The sequence below is a fragment of the Crocodylus siamensis genome, chromosome 2 (genome assembly GCF_052110815.1).
Source record: "Crocodylus siamensis isolate JL-2025a chromosome 2, ASM5211081v1, whole genome shotgun sequence".
Lineage (NCBI taxonomy): Eukaryota > Metazoa > Chordata > Crocodylia > Crocodylidae > Crocodylus > Crocodylus siamensis.
Window position 1 is genome coordinate 197,781,831 of NC_143396.1, and position 25,519 is coordinate 197,807,349.

The 25,519-nt window shown below is 41.2% G+C and overlaps 1 protein-coding gene across 1 annotated transcript in view; it reads left to right on the plus strand.

Moving 5' to 3' along the window:
• CCDC73 (coiled-coil domain containing 73) overlaps positions 1-25,519 on the plus strand; it is a 134,087-nt gene that overhangs the window by 97,306 nt on the left and 11,262 nt on the right. Inside the window, exons 12-15 of the mRNA XM_090034625.1 lie at positions 3,649-3,759; positions 8,841-8,972; positions 17,762-17,969; positions 19,304-20,899. Of these exons, the coding sequence (XP_089890751.1) occupies positions 3,649-3,759; positions 8,841-8,972; positions 17,762-17,969; positions 19,304-20,899 (2,047 nt within the window). The remainder of the gene's footprint in view (positions 1-3,648; positions 3,760-8,840; positions 8,973-17,761; positions 17,970-19,303; positions 20,900-25,519) is intronic.

Consider the following 25,519-nt stretch of genomic DNA (forward strand, 5'->3'; position numbering starts at 1 on the left):
TATTTCTAGTTGTAATGATATTGGTTTTGATCTGATTTGGGTCCAGTCTGCCATACCATTTCTATAGGTACTGTTTCTGTTCTCATCCACCATCTTAGTACTTGACATCAGTTAAGGAACTCTTGCTAACAATTCTTAGCTTTCAGAGAAGAGGCAAGACATTCTTATATCAGAGAGATGAGAAATGTATGGAGTTAAGCTTATGTGCAAAAGTGGGGAATGTTAGGTGATGGACTCCTTTAAAAAATCCATCTCTTAACATAAATCCATACCATTTTCAATTTGTTATTCTGCTTAAGCTGTACCTGCTTGTTTCCTAGACCTGAGGAAGGGAACTTGTTGGGAGATATGGTAGATAAGCTCATACATGTGGTTCATACTGGCCATGTCTACATGCACTGCTGACTGTAGCAGTTCCAAGATATGTTCCAAGGCCTTGACTGTACACATGGTAGTGAGGGAGGAAGTGGGGTTGGGGCTGGGGTGGGGTGCAGGACAGGGGATGCAGCTCCTGCTGCTAGGCACACCCCGGGAAGGCATGAAGGGCGTGTGCCCCTGGATCTGCATGTGGGACAAGGGCGGGCTGCCGCTGCGGGCTGGGGCTGGGGGCAGCGCTGGGCTCTTCCCAGTGTGGGGCTGGGCTGGGCTGAGTGGCTGAGGCCCCAGCAGTAAGGGAGGGAGTGGTGCACAGGTAGGAGCAGGGGCCAGGCTGAGTAGGCCTCCAGCTGGGCTGGGTAGTGGGACAAGCGGAGGCACAGAGGGCACGTGCCCCCCCCGATTTGTGCATGGGAACAGAGGCAGCTGCCACTGAGCACTGCGCTTTGTTCCCTGCTGCAGCTGCCCCAGAAATGGCTCTTGGGGCAGTGGTGTTCAAAGTGCAGCACATAGCAGAATGCCGCCTCCACCCTGTGCACAAATCACTGGGGGGGCACATGCCCCCTGGGCGTCTGCTTGTCCTACCATCCGGCCTGGCTGGAGCCTCACTCACCCTGGCCCCTGCTCCTGCCTGTGCCCTGCTCCCTCTTCATCACTGGAGCCTTGTTCCCCCCCACCCCCATGACCCTTTCCCCTCCCTCTACCCCTTCTCCCTCAGACTTACCTGCTTGGGTTGGTGGAAGTGTGTGCCTGTGCTGATCGCATAAGACTGAATTTACCTTGCATATAATGAATTTTGGGTATAAAAAGAGTCATCACATAAGAGCAAATTTGTACATACAGAACCTGCATAAAGAGGGAAACCTGTAGTCATGGGCTACTGCGCAGTCAGTATCTCAGACATGGCCACTGTTCAGTAGTCTATGCTCATCTGAGCAGAGTTGTCTTACAAAGCATTGTTTAGGTAGACTGGGCTTCTACTTTCTTGGATCTAGGTCACTACATGCAAGTCAGAGGAATATAAGTGGATAGCGCACCTTGAAGAACCATGGTTACTGTGACATAAGTAACTTTTTCGTACAATGTTTGGCAAAATGGTGGCCTATTTCTTATTCTAAAGATCTGATTTTTATAAAACAGCAAATTAATAAGAATATAAAGGCTATAAATGTCATTCAGTGGGCAGTACTAGACACCATAAGAAAGGATACTTAATATATTTATAGTAAGAAGTATTAGACTTTAATTTATATGTCTCAAATCACAGATACAGCTTTACTCTTTTTACCTCAGTAAACATTACCCAAGATCTGAGGACTAAAATTCTTATTTCAAGGAAAGAATAATGAAATCAAGATGATGGTGCCATATGTTTTGCAAAGGAGAAGAAGAAGAAAAATCTTTTTTTTTTTTAATGATATTTAGGCTTCTCACTTTACCATTGGGCATCAGGTAAAGTGAGCTGTGATTGATCCCTGCAACTGTAGAGCTTGGTTCTGGCAATATTTTGATGTCCTTCATACTGTTAGTAATAACATTTTATAATTGCAATAAGTTACTTCTGGTAATTATTTTACAGTATATCTACTTCTGAGATTTATTATTAATAAGACCATTACACAACAATAGCCACATCAAACATGGATCTCTCTTGCTAAATAGGGTCTGCCTAAGTTTATACTGGGAATGGAGATCTTCAAGGAAAACTTAGGTGTTTCAGATCGGTCCTAGCTAAATTCCAGTTTGAATAATTACCACGCATTTTGTGTACTAAATATTTCATTCTGAATTTGTTTATTTTTTCCTAGAAACTGTGCTCTAAGTAACTGTTGCAATCTACTCCAGAGGAGGTTGCTTTTTATCTGTGGGTGTATAGATCCCACAGAATATAAAGCCTGATCTATTGCCTATTGAAATTAATCAGTATTGGATCAGGATTATAGTTTGTGAAGCCCTGTGGAATGACAGTTACTATATAACTGTATTTTATTAGTGCTGTTATTCAGAAAATATATTGTCTTATTGTTTAATTCAATGACAAATTCATGTATTTTTGCTAACAGCTTACGAAGTAAATTCTCCACGTATGCAAAAATAGGCCTGGAAGAATCCTCAGGAGGTCATCTAGTCCAATACCTGTGTTCAAGACAGAGTCATTCTTGTCTAAACCATTCCAGACAAGTGTTTGTGTAACCTGTTTTTAAAAACTTTGAAGGATGAAAGTACTCTAATTTTTATATGCTATATGTTGTGCTATTATTCCAAATGCTATCATAATTAGTCTGATTATAAGCATGTTAATCTTGTTGTGAAGTAAATCAGAAGCAATTTCATAGTTTTGTATTTAAAAGGTAAAGCAGAGAAGAATTCCTTTGAAAGAATGTTTTTATATCTGGTATATTTTAGAAGTGCTACCAGAGAATTGAAACAAAATCATATAAATAAGTTTGAATGCATTAAAACTGCATTTATATTTTCAAGTGTGTATGTATCATGTTTATCATAGGTAATGGAAGTGCTAAATCTTTTATCTTTTGTACTGTGTGTTATAAAAATTGGATAAGGTAAAAATTCCAGCAGTACCTGAGAGATGTTTGAGAACTGTTATGATTGATTTACACAAGCTTGTTTTAATTTATCAGTATGATAATAAAGCTGACACTGAGTTAGCCCAGAAAAGCTAGAAACACAGTTATGATAGCATAAAAGCTGTGCAGCATACAGCATATTGCTATTATTTTAATACACTTTTATTCAGTTTCAGTTAACTAGTAAAAATAAAGGGCAATCAAACATACACTATTTTTTTTTTTAACATTTCAATAGATATGTTGGAATCGCAGTTTACAATCAAAAGTACAAATTACAAGAAAGGTTATTCATATTGATAAGAGAAGATTTTTCTTTGGCTATTCTGTAGTTTTTTTCTTTAAGTTCAGTGGGGTTAGATTGTGCTACATTACATATTTCTCATCTCTGCACTTTATATTACTTTTTCAGCACATTAAAACTTATGCAGTGAAACTGAATAATGGCAAGTGTTTTTATACCCTTTTATAGCCATTTCTTTTTCATAACCTCCCCCTGTTTCCTGTTAGCTAAACTATAAGCACCTTTCTGTTAATTTATGAAAATTATTGTTGAGATAGCACATTATCACTGATCTGTATGGCACTTTCAGCATGTTAGAAGCAAAGGTCTCAGCAACATAAAACACATCAAAATTCATTAATGTGGTATTGATTATTTTTTGGATAATTAATTTTATTGCAGACCCTTGAAAGAGATAATGAGCTGCAAAGGGAGAAGGCAAAAGAAAATGAAGAAAAGTTCCTTAATCTTCAGAATGAGCATGAGGAAGCAGTAAGAACTTGGAAAAAAGATGTAGGTTTATTAAATTAAATGGTAGAGTATTAAGAGGTTTTTTAAATAGTCATCAAATAATCCCTAAAAGCCAAGAAAATATTGCAAAAATAAGGTAGGTAAAAAGTCAAGTATCATTTATTTCCTGGCAATGCAAGATTTTCTAGACATAAATATTTTTAAAATATAGATTTAATATAAACTCCATTTGGTTTCTGGACTTTAGAAGGCGAGCAATGTGTGCTTTTGGGCCTCTATCACACAAGCCAAATGGAAGGTTTATTTTGTTTGTTTTTAATATAGTATTTGGATAGTGTTCCAGAATTAATACATTTGTCAACCATTGCTGGCATTTTCCTAGACTATATTCCTGGATTGTAAAAATCATTAGTAAACTGCCAGAAATTAAACTATAAAACTCTAGTATAAGCTCATGTACATTAAAGTTACAAAAATGTAAGACATTTTGTCAAATTTAATGGGCCCAGAACTCTGACCTATCTTCAATATTTGTTTTTCATACTACTATTAAAAAATATTTCTGTGATTTGTAAAAAACAAATATTGTACTCAGCATCTTCAAGGTAAAATTACAGTGACAAATGAACTACAATAATAAACCATTGTTCACAAGTAAGGAAAGGAAACATTTTGGTAAGAAAATTAACATTTTAAAGTTTTCAGAGAATAGTGGCAACCAGAGAAGCTGTCACAAAATTTTTTAATTTTCATTTCTAATTTTCTTTCCTGAAAGGCAATGGAAGTATGGCAGAGAAGGCTGTGAAGGGCTTGTGCAGAGCTGTCTGTATATTTCTGCCTTCTCTCTTGACTTGACTCTTTGAATACAAGTGCTGGAAAGAGTACTCTAACCTGAAGCTCTAGAGCAGCTCCGGTGATGCTCAGTGGTTTAAGGAGGGAAGATGACATCTCCCTAATTGTTCAAAATAACTCCAGTACAAAGCCCTTTACTCTTACTTTACGTGTCAAATATGAATTAGCTCTGTTTGTTTCTCTGAAATGTTTGTAATAATCTTCTAGATAATTGCAAATGATATTTCTTTATAACTTCATTCCCAGTTTGATCTATTTGGCAAATATTTATTCTTAACTTGTGTTTCTACTATAGCCAATCCAATTTGACTTTATTTCATTTAATTCCTTATAATATTCCAGTCTCATTGATAATGTTAAGAACATGTGCAGCTGGACTTCTGCTGTGTACAGAGGTAGATTAACCTCTGATGCCCATTCAATATTATCCTTTTTATCTTTCTTAAGATAGGCCAAAGCATGTTCATTTGAGATGACAAAAATGTTCATCAAGTTATTTTTAATAGAAAGTGTCAGCAGAATACAAATTGAATGGACTGCCAAATAATACATTATACAAGGCAGATGATTTTGGTGGAATGGGGTTAGCTCCTAGAAGGGACAGGGATTGGGGGATGCAGTGTCACATAGATCTGTGGTTTCAGGTGCAATATTCTGGTGAACCTGCTATGTAATTTACATCTGATTCACCATATATGATGGAGGACCATGCTTTCATGGTCTTCCTTTCTTTAAGGGTGACATTAGCTACAAATTCCTTCAAGTGTCCACTGAAGATAGAATGGACAAAAAAAGGAGAGGACCTATCTGCTATTAGCCAAGATTATCTTTTCAGGCTGGAGGACATTGTATGTACAACAAGGAAAAATTGTGTGTCCCTTCTTTCACCCACTGTGATAGATTGTTTCTTTGTCTCCTGTGTCTGTACGGCTGGAATTCTTCTACTACTGTTAAGTGGTGACTTTTGTAACCTGCTCCTATAAAAATTGTTTAGAGCTGTAAAAAAATATATCAGTTAACTGAGAATGAAATCCAGGAGCACAGAGGAAGTTACTCTCAAGTCAGACAGAAATGGCAGGGAGGGGGTATCTTAGAGCTTGCTTACACATTCAAACCAAAGCTGGATAGAAACCAACTATAGAGTTGTTACACATTTTCAAGCACTAATTTTGGAGCTGTTTGGCTAGCTATATAGCTAGCTAGATATTTTTAGGGTGTGATAATTTGCACATATGGCTGGTCTACATTTATTGTGCAATTAATCAGTTAATTGCATAATATATGTAATTTGGCAAAGGCCTTAGATACTAACTAGTTCAGAGAAGCATGAGCTTTCATAGGCAACAACCTACTTCAGATACGATCTCAAATGAAATATATTGATGGGCTAAAATTGCTTCCATGTACGGGGCAGCGGGGAGGGGGGAAAGTACACATAAGTTCTTTGCAGTACACTGCAAACTAATTCCTAGAGTAGATCCAGTTGGTGAAATGCTATGAATTCTGGGATATACTTCCAGAACTCTTTCTGCCAAATGTGTAGCTGCAGAGTCAGTTCATGTACATGCATACAGTTTGATGCATATTGTTTCCTGAAGTGTGGACTTTTGGAGGCAGAATTTCCTGGTCAGCACCCACACAAATTTCATAGATTTCATAGACATCAGGGCTGGAAGGGACCTCGGGAGATCATCGAGTCCAGCCCCCTGCCCAAAGGGCAGGAAGTCAGCTGGGGTTATAGGATCCCAGCAAGATAAGCATCCAATTTACTCTTGAAGGTGTTCAATGTAGGTGCTTGAGCCACCTCCGATGGTAGACTGTCCGAGCCCCCAAGATCTGGAACAGTAAAGAAATTCTTCCTTATGTCCAGCCTGAAATAGTCTTGTAGAAGTTTATGACCGTTCGACCTAGTCATCCCTTGGGGTGCTCTGGTGAACAAACGTTCCCCCAGATCCTGGTGGTCACCCCTGATACACTTATAGGTGGCCATCAGATCACCCCTGAGCCTATGCTTTTCCAGGCTAAAGAGTCCCATGGCTCTCAGCCTGTCATCGTAAGATCGGTTTTCCTGACCTCTGATCATGCGCGTGGCTCTCCTCTGGACTCTCTCAAGCTTCTTCACATCCTTTTTGAATTGTGGAGCCCAAAACTGGATGCAGTACTCCAGCTGCGGCCTCACCAAGGCCAAGTACAAGGGGAGAATGATGTCCCAGGATTTGCTCGAGAAGCATCTATGGATGCAAGCCAGCGTTTTGGTTGCTTTACTAGCCGCAGCATCGCATTGCAGGCTCATGTTCGTCTTGTGGTCAATGATGACCCCCAAGTCTCTGTCTTCTGTAGTGCTATCCAATGTAGCACTGCCGAGCCTATAAGGATGCTGCAGGTTTTTCCTCCCAAGGTGGAGAACCTTGCATTTTTCGGTGTTAAACACCATCAGGTTCTCGTCTGCCCATTTGCTGAGCTTGTCCAGGTCAGCCTGGATCACCCGCCTATCTTCTGGCATGGATGCTTTGCCCCAAAGTTTGGTGTCATCAGCAAACTTGGCCAGTCCACTCCTGATTCAATGTCCACATCATTAATGAAGATGTTGAACAGTATGGGTCCAAGGACAGAGCCTTGAGGGACCCCACTGGTCACAGGGTACCACGATGAGTGACTGCCATCAATTACAACCCTCTGGGTCCGACCATGGAGCCAGTTTCCCAGCCAGCGGATCGTGGTGGAGCCAAGGCCACAACTGGGCAGTTTGGCTAAGAGGTGATCATGGGATACCAGATCAAAAGCTTTTTTGAAGTCAGGATATATGACATCAATCTCTTCTCCCTCGTCCAGGTGATAGGTCACCTGGTCGTAGAAGTAAATGAGATTGGTCAAACAAGACCTACCCACAACAAACCCGTGCTGACTATCCCTTAGGATGTTAGCCTGGGCCAGTCCATCAAGGATGGCCTCCTTAATAAACTTTTCTAAGATCTTCCCCAGGATAGAAGTCAGGCTAATGGGCCTGTAGTCAGCCAGATCCACTCTCCTCCCTTTCTTGAAGATCGGCACCACATTGGCCTTCTTCCAGTCTTCTGGCACTACACCAGAGTGCCAGGAGTTTTCAAAGATCCGTGCCAGGGGCTGGGCTATGATGCTCGCCAGCTCCTTGAGTACTCTGGGGTGCAGATTGTCAGGGCCGGCTGACTTGAAGGTATCTAGCTTCTCAAGGTGTTCCTTCACGAGGTCAGCATTGATGGAGGGTAGGGGATCCCCATCACCCGGATCTCCCTGTCCCATAGCAGGCATGGGCGTCCCATGGGACTGATGAAAGACTGACGCAAAGTACCTGTTTAATAGGTTGGCTTTTTCCTGGGCGTCAGTTGTCAGTTGCCCCATCTGGTTTAGCAGGGGTCCAACGTTGCCCTTGCTGTTCTTCCGGCTCCCCACATATCTGAAAAAGGACTTTTTGTTGTCCTTGATGCTTGAAGCTAGTTGGAGTTCAGTTGCAGCCTTGGCTTTCCTGGTTTGCTCCCTGCAGGACCGGGCCAGTGCAGAATAATCCTCCTCGGAGGTGAATCCCGTCCTCCATCCTTTGTAGGCTTTCCTTTTTAGCCGTAGGAGGTCCGCTAGGTCCCTGGAGAGCCAGGAGGGCTGCTGTGCCTTCTTGCTGCCTTTCCTTCGTGTCGGAATAGATTTAACTTGTGCATTGAGGATCGCTACCTTGAGAAGCAACCACTCTTCTTGAACTCCCATCTCCCTGGGGTCATGGTCCCTAAGGGCCTGACCAACAAGCCTCTTGAGCTTGTCAAAGTCGGTTTTGAATGCAGTAAGCTAGAATGCAGTGTAGATATACCCACAGCATACTTTCCTTTGATGGGAGCCATTATTTTATCCTCTTTCATATTTTATAAATTGAGAGAGAAAATCTTTTCAGCAAGTGCTCAAGCAAAAAGTCATTAGAGACATGTCAACCAGAAATTAAAAAAAAAAAAAAAAGATAAATACAATCTGCAATGAGTGGGACCAGAAGGGTCCCACACATTTTCATGCAATGAGCTCTGTTTCTCCATCTTCTTGTTTCCCTTTTCCTTCTGCTGTGTTCTCATGTTTCTCTGAAGGTATAGTTCATATTTAAGACAGTTATGCCAGTAATTGATGAGTTTTATTTTTGTGTTCTTGTTTCTCCTCTTTGATTCTGTAGTTTGAAGATTCATGCTATAAAAATATTATTTTTCAAGTTTCCAGATGCAACATATGGTGTGATCACTTCTTCTGTTCAACAATTGCAGGAGGAAAACATGACAAGGGAGGTGCATACTATAAAAAGTGAGGTGCTCTCACTTAAAGGAGCTTTCACACATCTCCAAGACTGCCATTCTCCTCAGACAGATCAACATGCTGGGCAAGAGGAAAACCTGCAGGTAAAAATGAAGTGTGTATGAATAGTTGCAAATTTTCATATTTCATCTGTCTGTCTAGTCTTTGGCATTTATTCTAAACCTTATTATGACCTTCATGAAACTTCCATTCTGTAAAGCCAAGGTCTTCAACATAGTGATCCAATAAAATTCTAAAATCTACCTACAGTAGGTTTCTCCTTTCTGAGCCTAGAAAATCTAGCCTAGAGATTTGGCTATTCATTCCCTCACTAAGTTTATATAAGATTATAAGCTTGGCAATTAGTTGTGTTAGATAGAATTTGTTAAAGACAGAATTTACTTCTGTGAAACATTCACCTGTACAAAGGCTTGGTGGAACTGTAGAAGCAGATCCTTTACAGAGAAACTGATTTCAGTCTCTGTAATGTAGGATGACAGAAAAATTTGGTATCATCTGCATTAAAATAACTGAAGCCCAATATTCAGTATAAACCATCTTTTATCCAATGTCTTAAATAAATCATCAAAGGCTTAAAATTCTGAATGTGTTAATAAATGACTGCAGAAAATAGAAGAAAAACAAGAGTAGAACAGAGACTTGTCTAGATTCTATCTTCTATTCTATCTTTCCACTATTTCACAGGTTAGTAAAAATGGGGTGAAAAACTCCCATTTGCTTATAAGTGTGCTCAACCTCCAGACTGGGTCAGATCCAGCCCCTGGGAGATCGAGCCTCTGGGTCTCTCTACAGATCTGAAAATATGTTGGGGGGGAGGGGGGAGTAAGGTAATTGGAATGTTAATTGTAGCTCCCCTGATGCCGAATTCCAGACCCGTGGGGAGCCCTGTATGCTGGATGATGTGACCCTGTGCACTAGATTGCACCAGCATGCAGTGGGGCCAGTACATGGGGTCAGGCTGGCACAAGAAGTCTATGGGCCAACGAGGCAAAGCACTGCTCGACCTGGTACTGGCTACGGGGGACGACCTAATTGGCGACCTAGTGATCGATGGGAAGCTGGGTGACAGCGACCACGAGCTGATCACCTTCACCTTCCGCCATAAAGCTGGCAAGTCAGTCAGCAACACAGAAGTCCTTGACTTCAGAAAAACCAACTTTGACAAGCTCAAGAGGCTTGTCGGTCAGGCCCTCAGGGACCATGACCCCAGGGAGATGGGAGTTCAAGAAGAGTGGTTGCTTCTCAAGGAAGTGATCCTCAATGCACAAGCTAAATCTATTCCGACACAGAGGAAAGGCAGCAAGAAGGCACAGCAACCCTCCTGGCTCTCTAGAGACCTGTGGCTAAAAGGAAAGCCTACAAAGGATGGAGGACGGGATTCACCTCCGAGGAGGATTATTCTGCACTGGCCCGGTCCTGCAGGGAGCAAACCAGGAAAGCCAAGGCTGCAACTGAACTCCAACTAGCTTCAAGCATCAAGGACAACAAAAAGTCCTTTTTCAGATATGTGGGGAGCCGGAGGAAAAGCAAGGGCAATGTTGAACCCCTGCTAAACCAGATGGGGCAACTGACAACTGACGCCCAGGAAAAAGCCAACCTATTAAATAGGTACTTTGCGTCAGTCTTTCATCAGTCCCATGGGATGCCCATGCCTGCTATGGGACGGGGAGATCCGGGTGATGGGGATCCCCTACCCTCCATCAATGCTGACCTCGTGAAGGAACACCTTGAGAAGCTGGATACCTTCAAGTCAGCTGGCCCTGACAACCTGCACCCCAGGGTACTCAAGGAAATAGCGAGCGTCATAGCCCAGCCCCTGGCACGGATCTTTGAAAACTCCTGGCGCTCTGGTGTAGTGCCAGAAGACTGGAAGAAGGCCAATGTGGTGCCGATCTTCAAGAAAGGGAGGAGAGTGGATCTGGCTAACTACAGGCCCATTAGCCTGACTTCTATCCTGGGGAAGATCTTAGAAAAGTTTATTAAGGAGGCCATCCTTGATGGACTGGCCCAGGCTAACATCCTAAGGGATAGCCAGCACGGGTTTGTTGCGGGTAGGTCTTGTTTGACCAATCTCATTTCTTTCTATGACCAGGTGACCTATGACCTGGACGAGGGAGAAGTGATTGATGTCATATATCTTGACTTCAAAAAAGCCTTTGATCTGGTATCCCATGATCACCTCTTAGCCAAACTGGCCAGTTGTGGCCTTGGCTCCACCATGATCCGCTGGCTGGGAAACTGGCTCCATGGTCGGACCCAGAGGGTTGTAATTGATGGCAGTCACTCATCGTGGTACCCTGTGACCAGTGGGGTCCCTCAAGGCTCTGTCCTGGGACCCATCTTGTTCAACATCTTCATTAATGATGTGGACATTGGAGTCAGGAGTGGACTGGCCAAGTTCGCTGATGACACCAAACTTTGGGGCAAAGCATCCATGCCAGAAGATAGGCGGGTGATCCAGGCTGACCTGGACAAGCTCAGCAAATGGGCGGACGAGAACCTGATGGTGTTTAACACCGAAAAATGCAAGGTTCTCCACCTTGGGAGGAAAAACCTGCAGCACCCTTATAGGCTTGGTAGTGCTACGTTGGATAGCACTACAGAAGAAAGAGACTTGGGGGTCATCATTGACCACAAGATGAACATGAGCCTGCAATGCGATGCTGCGGCTAGTAAAGTGACCAAACGCTGGCTTGCATCCATAGATGCTTCTCGAGCAAATCCCGGGACGTCATTCTCCCCTTGTACTCGGCCTTGGTGAGGCCACAGCTGGAATACGGTGTCCAGTTTTGGGCTCCACAATTCAAAAAGGATGTGGAGAAGCTTGAGAGAGTCCAGAGGAAAGCCACGCGCATGATCAGAGGTCAGGAAAACCGATCTTACGATGACAGGCTGAGAGCCATGGGACTCTTTAGCCTGGAAAAGCATAGGCTCAGGGGTGATCTGATGGCCACCTATAAGTTTATCAGGGTGACCACCAGGATCTGGGGGAACGTTTGTTCACCAGAGCGGCCCAAGGGATGACGAGGTCGAACGGTCATAAACTCCTGCAAGACCGTTTCAGGCTGGACATAAGGAAGAATTTCTTTACTGTCCGAGCCCCCAAGGTCTGGAACAGCCTGCCAGCGGAGGTGGCTCAAGCACCTACACTGAACACCTTCAAGAGTAAATTGGATGCTTATCTTGCTGGGATCCTATGACCCCAGCTGACTTCCTGCCCTTTGGGCAGGGGGCTGGACTTGATGATGTCCCGAGGTCCCTTTCAGCCCTAATGTCTATGAAATCTATGGCTGAATCTAGCACCTGGGTCAAGCCAGCACACAGCTGGATCCAGCAAGCAGAGCTGAGCTGGTGAGTGGCCATATCTGATGGGTGAAATCAGGCCATGCATGGTATCAGGCCAGCGTGTGTGCCTGGGCCATCATGCTAGATCACACATGTGACCAACCCTATACACCTACCCCACATGCTGGATCTGGCCTGTGAACTGGTCCTACACCAGTCATCTGGCCTGCAGGGCCAAAAGGTTGAGCATCACTGGCTTAGGAGAATCCATAGATGGCATAAGTTCAGCTTTATGGCACCCGCTTCGTGACCTTCTGCCATAGAAGAAAAGAGGTAGGTGATCCTTAAAGGCTGCTCTAACTAAATGGGGCTTAAACTAAGCCCAGCCCTCCTCCAGTCAGATGACTCCTCCACTCAGCCCTAGCACACTTGCAGGCACCCTGGGTCAGCTGACTCCACACTTAGCTTTGGCCTGCACCTGCAGGATGCTGTGCAGGCTGCTTCAGCTCTTGAAGTGGCAAGTGCCCTAAGCGTCCTGCCACACCTAACTGATTTAAACTTGAGAGAGGCAATGTTTTTCAGTGTATTACATGGGGATACTGTTGCATAAGTTCCATTAATGTTTATAAGAGTCCTGTGGCTCCAAAAATTATTGTTTATTTGAGTGAAATTAAGATGTTTCAATTGTACAGTTAGGGCATATTATTAATTATCCACTAAAACCTGTATTATGATAATATATATTAATATGTCTCTATGTTTTATGTCTTTTGAAAGTATAGATATTTAAAGTATATGTTTATAAATACCAAAATTCTTGGAATTTTTTCTAAATAGATATAGCAGTAGGAGTGGGGGGAGTTTTTGCCAAGTGTACCACAAATTATTTTTGCACAGTCATCAAGTGCCACTCCAATCCCCATCCTCTCTCTGATTTGCTGCTCTGGTTTATGTTTCCTTCCCTGTGCTTCCTGCCCAATTTGCTACTTTGCTTTCTGCTTCCTGCCATATCTGCCACTGTGCTGCCTGACCCCTTACCAATCTGCTACACAGAAGCTGCCTGCACCAGCTTGTGGCATCAGTGCCACATGTTGGCCTTGTCTTACAGTATCTGATGGCCTACTGCCATAAAAGTTTAAGCTGTAAGATAATCAGATAGCAAAAATTAAGGAAGGTTAGTCATATCTTCAGTGGTTGAATGCCAAGAAAGTCTCACAGGAGCTAGTCACAAACACTGGTGATTCAATAAGTGGCTTTCTTATCTGTGTCAGTGGCCTATGTAATATGAGAAATCATTTTGTAGATGCCTTACTTTAAAAGATGTAATATTGAAGATTTTGACTAAGGCCCCACTCCTCCAAAGACATCTGCACATGCTTAACTTTACACCCTGTATATAGTCCAGTTGAACTCCCTGAATTTCTCAGAGGACAAAGTTTAAGCATATGCATAAACTATTTCATGACTGGACTCCAGCTGTAGCCATTAAATAATTAAAGGCTGTTTCGTTAAAGTAACATTGTCAGATTTGGTGTTCTGGACAAATTTTAAATTTGAGTAATTACATGTTATTTATCTTGACTTCCTCCCTATTTTAATGGTATGTTTCTCCTCTGGTTTACTCTGTTTTGTGTGTAGCTATGCATGTTAAATAACTGCCACATATCACCTTATGAATGGTTACAGATCATTGTGATCCCTGCATATACGTACTGGGTATATCTACATGTGCGGTTAATGTGAAGCAATCAACTCCGGAGCAGTTGGAGCCAGAGTAAACTACTCCCAGGCACACTGTCTACACATGCACCCAGGACAACAGCAATTTGAGCCAGGGCAGAGCAGTTTATGCCAGGCTAGGCTGGGAGGGAGTATGGGGGGTCAGTGGCATCAGGCAGTGGAGGGGGTGGCTGGGGCATGAGGGTGCCAAAAGTGGCTAGGTGGAAGGAAGGAGTGTGGCTAGGTGGCAGACAGGAGTCTGGCCCTCTGCTACCTGGATTAACCAGCTTCAATTTATATCTCTGGTCAGCATCTACACTTGTGTTTAACTGCAGTTAATTACTCCACTGTAAAGTAGTACTGTCCCTGACAGTACTATCTGACAATGGCATAAATTAATTTGCTGTGGCGTGATAGTGTAGCAGGTATAGATGGTGATACTTTACTCCACTACTAATGTAATTTTTAAGAGGGCAGTATTCGATTTGGATTTGGCCCAGTTAGGAGGACAATGATTCGATTAGTTGATTTGGATCACTGTCCCAACTGGATTTGGTTGAATCTGAAGATTTGATCCTGATTCAGAGAATCAGCAATTTGGCTATAGACACAGCTTGCTATGTTTTTTCTATGTACCTCAAGGTACCAGGCATGGCTCGTGAACGCTGAGATGGTGGGACAGATGGAGTGGATAGAGTACTTCCAATCCACTTCCGGGTCCACCACTGAACATGGAGGGGATCCTCCCCGCACCTCCTCGGTTCAGCAATCGGTCACAGGGGGAACCCAGGTGTCCCCCCCAGACCCAGGAGGCACCAGTCGCCGAGCTGGGGGCGGGGGTCCCCTACACACTCTGCAATGGACCTGGAAGTGGACCAGAACTACTTCTGGTCCCCTTTTGGGTCCACCACCAAGCACGCAGGGGAGCTCCCTTGCACTCCCATGGGATGCTCCATCTGCCCCACCATTGTAGTATTCACAAGCCACGCTTGGTATTTCAAGGTACACAGAAAAAACATAAAGCTGTGTCTATGGCCGAATCATCGAATGTCTCTTGATTCAATTCTGATTTGGAGATTCGGCCACTGAATCGGGCCAAATCTCCTCCGAATCAAATCAGCGATTTGAAGCTTTGCACAGCCCTACTAATTAGTCTATTTGCAGTTAAGTACATGTGTAGATGTACCTACTGTGTGTATATTAGCTGCAGATTGTTGTGAACCCTGTGTATACATACTGAAGCTGGAAAAGGTTTTGAATTTCTTTAGTCTGAAATGTACTCTACAAGCAGAGGTCACTATGGATGCATATGTGTTGTCTGGTTATATTTTTGTGAAGAGTTATAGGCCAGTTTTTTAAAATGACTGCCAGATTTGGAAATGTCAATTTTTGATCACTTAAGTTTATGTATTTGGAGTCTTATCTTTAGAGGAACTGAGTATTCATTTGAAATTACTGAGAGAGGTAGCCCCACTGAGTACCTTTAAAAAATAGGTCTGAGATTAGGTCCCTCAAGACTGGAAGCCACACTTGAAAATTTGTGCTCCTGTATCTTCAATGAATTAAGTAGGCAAAACACAGTAAAAACAGGACTGATGTATGTAAATTACTTCTTGTATAATATTCTCTCTCTCCTTCTAAGAGGCTTTATCTTACTGATTCACATACTCTGGCCCTGGACAGACATACCATTTGAAGGACTCCATATGCCTTTGAAGCACTTAAAAGAGGAGTGAACAGATGTATACCTCCAATGGAGTGCTACAAAAATGGCCAAGTGCTCCAAAAATAACCCTGGAGGAAACCAGCAATTAGTTGAAAGCATTTCATTCTGAAGCACTTCCAGTTACATCTGTGCTGTACAGAGAATAACAGGTTTCTCAGTTGTCTTACATTCCATAAGGCTTCTGTGTCCCACAGGAGGAGGAAAGGAGAGCAGGGCAGACAGACAATGAGCACTCTCCTTTGTATTCAGCCTTTCCCAGGGTTAGAAAGCAGGGATTTCTTCATGCCTCTCCGTCTCTGATTTCCTGTTTCCAGCTAGGGGACGCAGGGTCTCTTGGGTTGGTAGGGAGGGGATGGGCCTCCAGTCTCCTGGTTCTGGTGGCAGGGCACATAGCCATCTTCAGCAATCTTGCATATCTTTCCATCTCCAAAACTGGGAGACTGCACAGGAGAGCCCTCATGTTGGGGAAAGCAGAATCACAGGACTGAGTAACCCCTTTTTGCATCCCCTGTCCATAGCCTGAAGCAGTCTAAATTTCAAGTCCCCTTAACTGGAGTGGAATTTGAAACGCTTCAAATGTACAAATGCCCAAGTCCTTTCCCACCAAGCCTATGCCAACTTGCTATAGTAATATTCCTTGTACAAACTCATTTCACAGACCCAGCCCAATGGACTGAAGCAGTAGAAGGGAGTAATGTGAATGTGTTACCGTCTTGCACAGTTTGTATGTAAACCATAGGAGATTTGGGGCACATCCAGATGAGTGCAGACATTTGTTTCTCCATGGACAAGTGGCGGTGGCACAGTCCTACTTGTCCCTGAGGAATGCCTATGCCATGTGCACTCTGGCATGTGGCAGGTTAACCTGGGTAGGGTAGGGGAGGCTGAGGCCAGCAACTGTGCTGGCCTCAGGTCCTGGAGGTCTCAGGGAGCTACACTGCTAGCAGGAAGCCTGGCTAGCAGCCAGAGTGTGGCTCTGGCTGGCTGGGCTCCACTTTTGGGTGGCATATGCTGCAGCCATGTGTGCTGCCCCTTTTGGCATGGGTGTTTGTGACCTCAGGGTCTCCTGGGGTCAACCCTCCCTCCCCCCACTGCAAAGTAGCAGTGTGGGGAATGCCTGCATGTGTGGTATGTGGCATTGCAGATGGGTCTGAGGTGCCACATACCGCACGTCTGCAGTTGTCTGGACGTGCCCTTGTGTTTTTATTTAAAGTCTCAGTTGCTGAAATATCAGCTGTCATAAATAAGTAAATTTTTAGCCTTTCTGGTTCCAGAGAAAAGCTTGAAAATATGAAGTATATCCTAAACTCTCAGAGCCAGAGGGCAAATGCAAAGAACACAAATGTACATTTTTAAAAAGTTTATGCTTTTAAGTCATTCTCGTGTATTTTGAATGCTTGAGGTTGGTGATACAGAGAAAGGGAGGAACAGAAGCAACAAACTGGGAGAAGAGAGGGAGGGACATAAGACAATATGATGAAAAATGAGAAGAGACTTCAGAGAAGGAGAAACAAGCAGCAGATCCCAAGAGAAAAAAAAATCAACAGAGTTGGGTTGAATGGACATAGGGTGATGTTGCTCTAGCCTGTAGGAAAAAAATGTAAACAGAAATGCCTGTCAATATTTCAGAGATGAAAAGAGACAAAAAATGTTTTTGTGAAGGGAACAAATACTAGATGTCTACGTATGTTGGGGTATATCTTTGAGTGTATGTGCATAATATCATTTATTTCTTCTCTTCATTCTGCATTTGTTGTTCTCTTCTTTCTCAGCTGTCGCTAATTATTGAGCAGGTCATAAAGACTGCATGATGAAACCTAACTTTCTATGAGTTACCAAATCAGTAAATCTGATTCACATCCTTTTTCCTTTAAAAATCTGTTAGATTTTATTTCAGGTGAAGTTGCCCCTTTGGAATACCTAATAATTTAATGACTTTTTCTGCTGCATCTGGCTTGTAAATCTGCTTTTTCCTCACTTACACACTGTAATTTTATAATTCCAAGGAATGATTTCTGTTCTACATCAGAACAGCAAAAAATGATTCAAGACTTCTACGTTAAATTTATGTTAAACTTCAGTAGGAAATCCATATACATTATCTCCTACTAATATGTTAAAAATTGTTTCTTTTTATGACAGAATGGTGAAGCACATTCTGAGGTCATCAGAATACAGACTAGTCAGAAAGAAGATGAATATTATGCAAGCTACATTAAAAATGATACCATTTACGAACAAGAAGAAAATGGAGTAAAAAATATTGTAGGCCTTTCTTCTGACATTGATAAAGTACAGGCAAAACGAAATAATGATAGTACTGAAGAGGCAAATAAAATAATTGCTGAAGGTATAAATACTTATAAAGACAGTGTATGACAAGAGCATGATTCAGTGCCCTAAATCAGTGTTCTTGTATAGATCATTTTGAAATGCTTGGTATCTGTAGGTGCCAGTTTGTATAAAGTAAACAATTTAGTAGAAGCCCAATCTCTTACACAGCTGCTTGGCACACCAGTGGTATTTGCATCTTGTATCATCCTTTAAGCTGGTATAGCATGTTGTTCTCTGCATACCACCGTGAGGCACATGGTTGTATTCTGAGAAACTCTGATTGTCCCAGCTCTTGTAAAGGAGTATTGTCAGGCAAAGACTCCCCTTCTCTCTGTACGCTCATGCACAACGCCAGGAATACTGCAGTTCTGTATGCAGCCACAGCATCCCCATTTTTTAGGTCCCTGTAACAATATTTTCTTATTTTGAACCTGGCATGAAAACCAGCCTTCAAAATTAGAAAGTCAAATTGTTAAGATCTTCATAGGTACTTGCTGAATCATCTCTCTTGTGGTCTAATAGAAATAACATTGGAAGATACTTCCAATTAATACTTTCTCTGATTACTATCATGGCTTAGCTTTTCTGTGTTGTTCAGTCGTGACAAATCAATGGCATATTTGTTTGATATGACCACAATCCCCAGATTAGGCAGATGAATTTTATTTAATGTAGGGAGTTTTAGGTTAAAAGGATGAATAGACACAATTGTGCTAGTAAACCAATCATGTTGTTATATATGCAGAGTGAAAACATAAAATTAAATATATGAATATATGTTATAAATTAAACTTTTTTTCAATTATTTTGACAAATATTCAGTTGGACAGGACTTAAAGTGAACCTATACAGTTAACATGAACATAGGACAGTGAGGAACCTCCTAGGTCCTCAAGGCCCTACTTTTGCAGGTGTGTCATCATGTTAACCCTTTTGTAAACTTAGAGGTATTTGTCTTAGAAGTAGATAGAGTCTTTTGTGCCCCTGGTACTCTAACTGGGTAAACTGTTCCAGAACTTCTCTTCTTTGATGGTAAGCTTCATCTAGTTTCCTGCTTAAATTTATTTATAACTATATTTTTTTTAAACTGGAAAACAATGTTAGCATACTGTTCTCAGTTTAAAAAGCATAACATTTGGTAAATTGTCCTAATACAAAATTGAGCCCCCAGAACTTTCTGATAGAGAAAATTACAACTCTATTTCACATGAGAAAAATAAAAAACTAAAATGCAATTATGTGCTATATATGCAACTAGGTATGGATTGCATTTTGTCTATTACTTTAAAAATAATGCATTATGTAGCCATTAGCTTTTTGTCTAATTATAGCACATTCTCATATTTTTAGATCTACAAGTTCTTGAAAACTGTTGTATGATTGAAGATAAGGGTATTAGCCCTTGTGAAAAAAAACAAAGAGAGGTTTCTCCAAGCAAAACCTTTTGCACAGATGTTAATTTAAGTAATCAAGGATACACCTGGGAAGTATGTGTCGCTGGGTGCAAAGAGGTTGCGAAAGAAAAAATGTACTTGGAGAAAAGCATTGTAAATGCAAAAGTAAAGGCGCAGGACAGCCCCTGCTCACCTACAAAGCTCCCAGCTGAAATAAGAAAAATGCTCCTAGACAATGCTGAAGCATCAGGTGTCTTCAGTGAGGATGCAGGTCAGCAGACAGGCTCCAGCAAGCATACAGCTGGCAGTACTACAAATGAATTAGTTTGTAACACAAATGATAAGGCAGATATCACACCCACACAGTATGAAAAAGATGTCTTTATAAAGGATATACTTAACAAAGAGTGCAGCTTTGCTCTAGGCACTGAAAAAGAGTCTGCAACTGAGAGTACCACAAGCATTCCACAAGCTAAAACCAAATTTAATTTTGCCATCCTGTCTCAGGCTACAGAAAATAATTGGACAACATTTCCGAAATTTTGTTTACAGGACAATGGCAAGTATTTAGATGACAAACAATGCAAAACAGAACAGAATCAACTGTTAAATCGAAGCACCAGTGGCATTTCCTCAGATACACTTTCATTTAAACAGATTCCTAAAGATGTTCAAGAGAGATGCAATGATGAAAATGCAAGCAAAACCAATGGAAATTGTATATTAAACAGTACTTTTAATACAATAATTGATGCTTCAGTTCAACCTACCTTTTTTTTTGATAATGCAAGTGCAGATTCTTGCAACACAAACGAAAAGAATACTACTAATGTATCTGTGATAGAAAATGTAAATGTAGGTACTGAAAAACGAGATACATTGACAAAACTGAATGATATACAAAGTGACCAACCTGAGCAAGACACTACTGAACAAACAGGAAGTGCTATAAATAAGCATGTTTGTACGGATGTGATTTTGCCTTTAAACACTGAGAAAAATTGGTCAGCCCAGAGTGATGATTTTGAAATTGTACATAAACAAAATTTCACAAACAAAATTACCACAGGTAAACACGTTTCCTGTGAAAAAGATCAATTAAATGATACCCAGATAGCAAACATTAAAGGAAGACAATCCTCTATGATTAATGATAATAATGCTGTGAAGAATACATTGTTAAAAGAGGAAAAAGAGTCACTAAATAATACAGTTGCAGAAGCGAAATTTGCTGAAGGTCACCTGGAAGAATCATGTTCTTTACCCATAAGGACATCTGGAGATTTAGTAAACAGAAGTGGAAGGTCATCCTTTGATCTTTCAACTTCAGATAAAAAAACTGAGAAAACTCCAGTAGACTTAAAGTTTTTAGATCTCGGTCCTTGGTCAAAAGTAAATCATGTTGAAAGTCAAACAATGGGAGCTTCAACTTCCAAAGCGCCTTTTCTTTTGAAAGAGAAACTATTATGTCTATCAGAAAACAAAGAGATACTTTCTCTAAAACTGTGTCATAATTTGAGTGGAAATGCTGTAACGAAAGAAACAGGACTAGGTAAGAGCAATAATTATTTCCATTGTGTTTCTTTGATAATTTAAACTGTAAAGAAAAAATGTGGAAAAATACTTAAATATGGAATTTTCTGTTTAATTAATATTAAATAATATTAGAGAAAAAACTTAAGCTTTTTGATATTTAATTTTCTCTACTAACATGGCATTCTCTTATGTGGACTGATCTAAACAATCTCTATAAGTTTATCCATTTATTTGAACAAATAAATTCATCTCTTCCTTTCCCTTATAGAACAGGAGAAATGCTATGACAAGTAATTTAATTTTTATAGCTGTGTTCATAGTAAACATCAGCCTTATTGCTCAGAGATGAAGGCATTAGAGTGAAGACTTAGCATGGATACCTGCATTGGCAGTGCATCAGAAGAGAGCATGGGTGGGCACATGCCAACCCAGATTTCTGTGCTGATGGTGGGGTACAGGGCTGAAGCCCAGCCAGAAAAAAAAGGCCCGGCAGTGGCGTGGCCAGCAGCAGCAGTGTAATTTCTGCACTGGCCACAGGGTGCAGGGCTGCAATCTGGTCAGAGTCAGCACCTGGTGGCAGCAGGGGTGGCAGTGGTGTAGAGTTGTAACCCACTGCCTGCACTGTCAACATTTATGCATCATCAATGAATATATGTATCCTTGGTAAGTGATCCTGATGCTGGGTAGAGTCATAAATCAACTGTCATTTTTTTTTTCCCACAAGAGTTGAGGGTCTCACACTCTTTCCAGGTACCCAATGCACGCTTAATGCCAGTTGTGGATCAATTAGTGCCTTTTAGAACTGAGTCCAACTAGTTCAGTTATTTTACTATATGTCATTAATTATACCCCCAATATCAGCTGAACATGGCAAAAATGAAAAAGGAGAAAAATGTATTCTTTGAAGCTTTGGAAAAGGAAAATAAAGGCTTTTTTTCAATTGCAACTGTCACAGTTGGTGATTATTCCCTAGCAATATTATGTATGCACAAATTCCAGGAAGAGTAAACATTTTTTAAAAATCTCTCCTAATAAAACATAAAAAGTAGTAAAGCAGATAGATTTAATTAATTTGAAATAAACTTATGTAGTACATTTTGATTACTTTATTGGGAAATGCAGTGCAGAAACTCAAAATAATCTTTATCAAGATAAGAAAGAGGATTTTTGTTTCCACATTATGATTACTTTAATATATTTGATGAAAAAATAATGATTTTATAGTAACCAAAATTGTGTTGGTTGCTCCAGAAAAGAAATAAGAGGACCTAAGATAATCTTTTTAAAATTATCTAGATGCCTGAGACCCATTGACTTTTACCATAAAATATTTTGGTGCTTTTGAAGTGCTACCCTTAATAACTATCACAAAAAGTTTACAATCATAAAAAAGAGATGGGGGGGAGAGAGAGAGATAGAGAAAGAGACATGGATAGGATGTGACATGCTTGAGCAATGATAACTGTAAGGCAATAGAAGCAAGAACAACCTAGAGTTACAGAAATAAGGTAATGCGATTACATAGACTTGTTACACATAAGTTGTCATGTGTTCCTTATATACATTCCTCTGCACACCCATGCACACGTGTATAATTTTGGATTCTGTTCATTGATCTATACCAATATTTCAATGTTTGAGTAACAGAAAGTTAATTCAGAAATGTTTAATTAGTCCTATATGGCCCTTGCACAGAAGAATGAATGGATGAGGACTAAAGAGGAGGCCTACAAGGAGAACTGGTGGATCATTCCATGACTGTTTTGTGTCATGCATTGTTCATGGAATAAACCATAGGTTTATGGCTTAATCTGAGTTAGTCTGATATTTCTCTTCTAATAGGAGTATTGGATTTAGTACATAGGAACAGTTGCCTAGAAGTTAGGTACTGCAATGCCTAGGTTTTACACATCTGTCCCAAGAGTAGAATCTGGAATCCTAAGGGAGGCATCTGGACCCACTTTACAAAATATGGCTGTTTGGGCTAAAAACAGATGGATTTCTTGAGGACAAAGCCTTTTATTTTGGAATCCTACAGATTTACAAGTTCATTATCTCAGCCTAAATACCTGTGATATACTGAGATGACACTTTTCCCCTGGGACAATAAGGTCTAATATGAAGTAGGTGCCATTCAAGTGGAATGAGTAAACAACCTTTCTACACCTGTTTTGATGCACGTCAAAGCCTGGGACAATCAGCCAGGGGAAAAATCCTGTACATATTTTTAGCTGGTGAAACTAATTGGTTCAGAGACATATGACCTTTTTTATACAACTATCAATTTTGTCAAATGCTAAAACAAAAGCTCATACCCCTCTGAAGATAAAAACAAATGACTGGTTTACCCTGGAAAAATTAATTTTATTGAGGGATCCTAAACCCTGTTTGTTCTATCTTATGTACCTGTCAAAAGCATCATGGGTGCCTGTAGATGTGCAGGACATCTGCTCTGATGCGCTGTAATTACAGTGCGTTGGAGTAGACTTGATTAATCGAGTCTGCTGGAGAGTGCTAATTAGCTCCTGGGAGCTGCTCGTATAAAGTGTCCACAGCATCACATGTATGCAGTGTCTCCATGCTTCAAAATGGCAGTGGGAGTGCTTTAACTAAAGCTTATTGAACGAGCTTCAGTTAAAATGCAGCTGCCGCCATTTTGGAGTGTGAGATGCTGAATACATGTGATGCTGTAGGCACTTTAATTAGAGCAGCTCCCAAGAGCTTCTATAATTAAAGAACCCCCTCTCCCCATTACCTCCAGAGCATATGTAAAGATGGCCCAAATGCTCCATACTGGAAACCAACTAACTTCCTTTTCATTCCCACAGCTGAGCTGTGCTTTTCTTTCCCATTTCCAATAATTCCTATTTCTTCACCAGCCTTAAATGTCCAGCAAACATCACAAATGGAACCCAAAAAGCTAACCCAGAATCCCTCTATCATTCTCTCAGCCTGTAGCATATGATTAGTGTGGCCCTGCACCTCATCTTAATATAAATTTGGGAGGATCCTAGGACTCATAACACGAACACCTGGTTCTAGTCATGAAAGGGCTAATTAGCATGATTCCTTTGTGTGTGTGTGTGTGTGAGAGGGGTATGTGGAGTATACACACATACTGTGTGACACTGTGGTATCGCTATGGCTTGAAATGCTGTTGACTCTGCTGGGATCCAGCACAATGAACTATATAGTAAATTATGAGCCTTTTGGCTTTGGATTAATATCATGCATAGTGGGCATGTCTCTATATGTTCATTGATGCACTTTTGCTAATGTGCACTAAATTTAGTACCTCGATTGTGTGGCACTAGAAAAAGGCACGTTAGCTTATTTTAATGTGCATTAATGAAAGTGAATAGTTATTTTGTGATGCTTTAATGCGCATTAATATAGGCTGATATGCATCAAAGCACACATGTAGATGCACCCAGTTTATACAATATATACATAGATACAAAGTGCTGCTTAAACGTATGTTTGTGGAGTACTTCTGCTAAAACTTACATTAGTTTTTCTCTCTCTTTATATATATATATATATAAAAAATTAGTTTCTATGCATCTAAATTGATGAGTCAGTTAAAATGGAGACAATAAACCCAGATTAAAGTAGCCCTCTGTGTTCCATCCTGCCCTGTCTTCAGCAGGACTTCAGATTAATGTGACTAATCACATCTGCTTACAAAGCATGGGGAGAATTGGACGTCAGGATGTCAAGACAACCCCACACTAAGTAGGCAGCGAAGTAGAGTTCGATAGTGGGAAAATGCTGAGAGATAGGATAGATCTTAAATCTTGCCTTCCAGGCATCTTATTCAGGGCTGTAAGGGAGGTACCTCCATCTGCTTGGGAATCATCGTCTGAAGGCAGGTGCCTATACCTTTTCTTTCAAAGAACTGAGCAGGTTTCACACTTTTCTTTTAATATGCAGCTGGAGGAGGTGTTTGCAGCAGCCCCTTTGATATAATAGCATAGTAGTCAATCAGAATAAGGAGACTCTTCCGTAGGGGATTCAGAAGTCTAACCTAACCACTAGCTATACGCTATTCTGAGTTGGTGAAGCAGAAGCAACACATTACACCTCTCTTGTTGAAGCTGTGTCATTTTGCCAAAAATGAATTTAGGAGACATTGGACCAGAAAGAAAGTGATCATGACTCTCAAGTCGGGTGGTATTATGATTTTCTCTAAATAGGCTGATCAAAGCAAGGGTCCATTGTGTTAGGAAGACACATGTGTGCTGTGAAGAGCTTCGTTAATGCTCCTGTGATTTTTCATAGCCTTCTAATAAAAATAGCAATTATAGATTAAAAAGAGCAATTAGAAATGGGGTGCTTCTGTTGTGTCATATCAGGAATTTCATAGAATCATAGAATCAATGAGTCGGAAGGGACTTAGATCATCTAGTCTGACCCCTGCCATGGGCAGGAAGAAGCACTGGGGGTGGCAAGGGTCATAAGACCCCAGCCACGTGCCTATCCAGTCTTCTCTTGAAGATTTCCAGGAAAGGTGAGAGCACCACCTCTCTGGGAAGCCTATTCCAGGTTCTGGCCACCCTTACAGTGAAGTGGTTCTTCCTAATATCTAACCTAAACCTATCCTCCCTCAGCTTGTGGCCATTCTTCCTGGTGACTC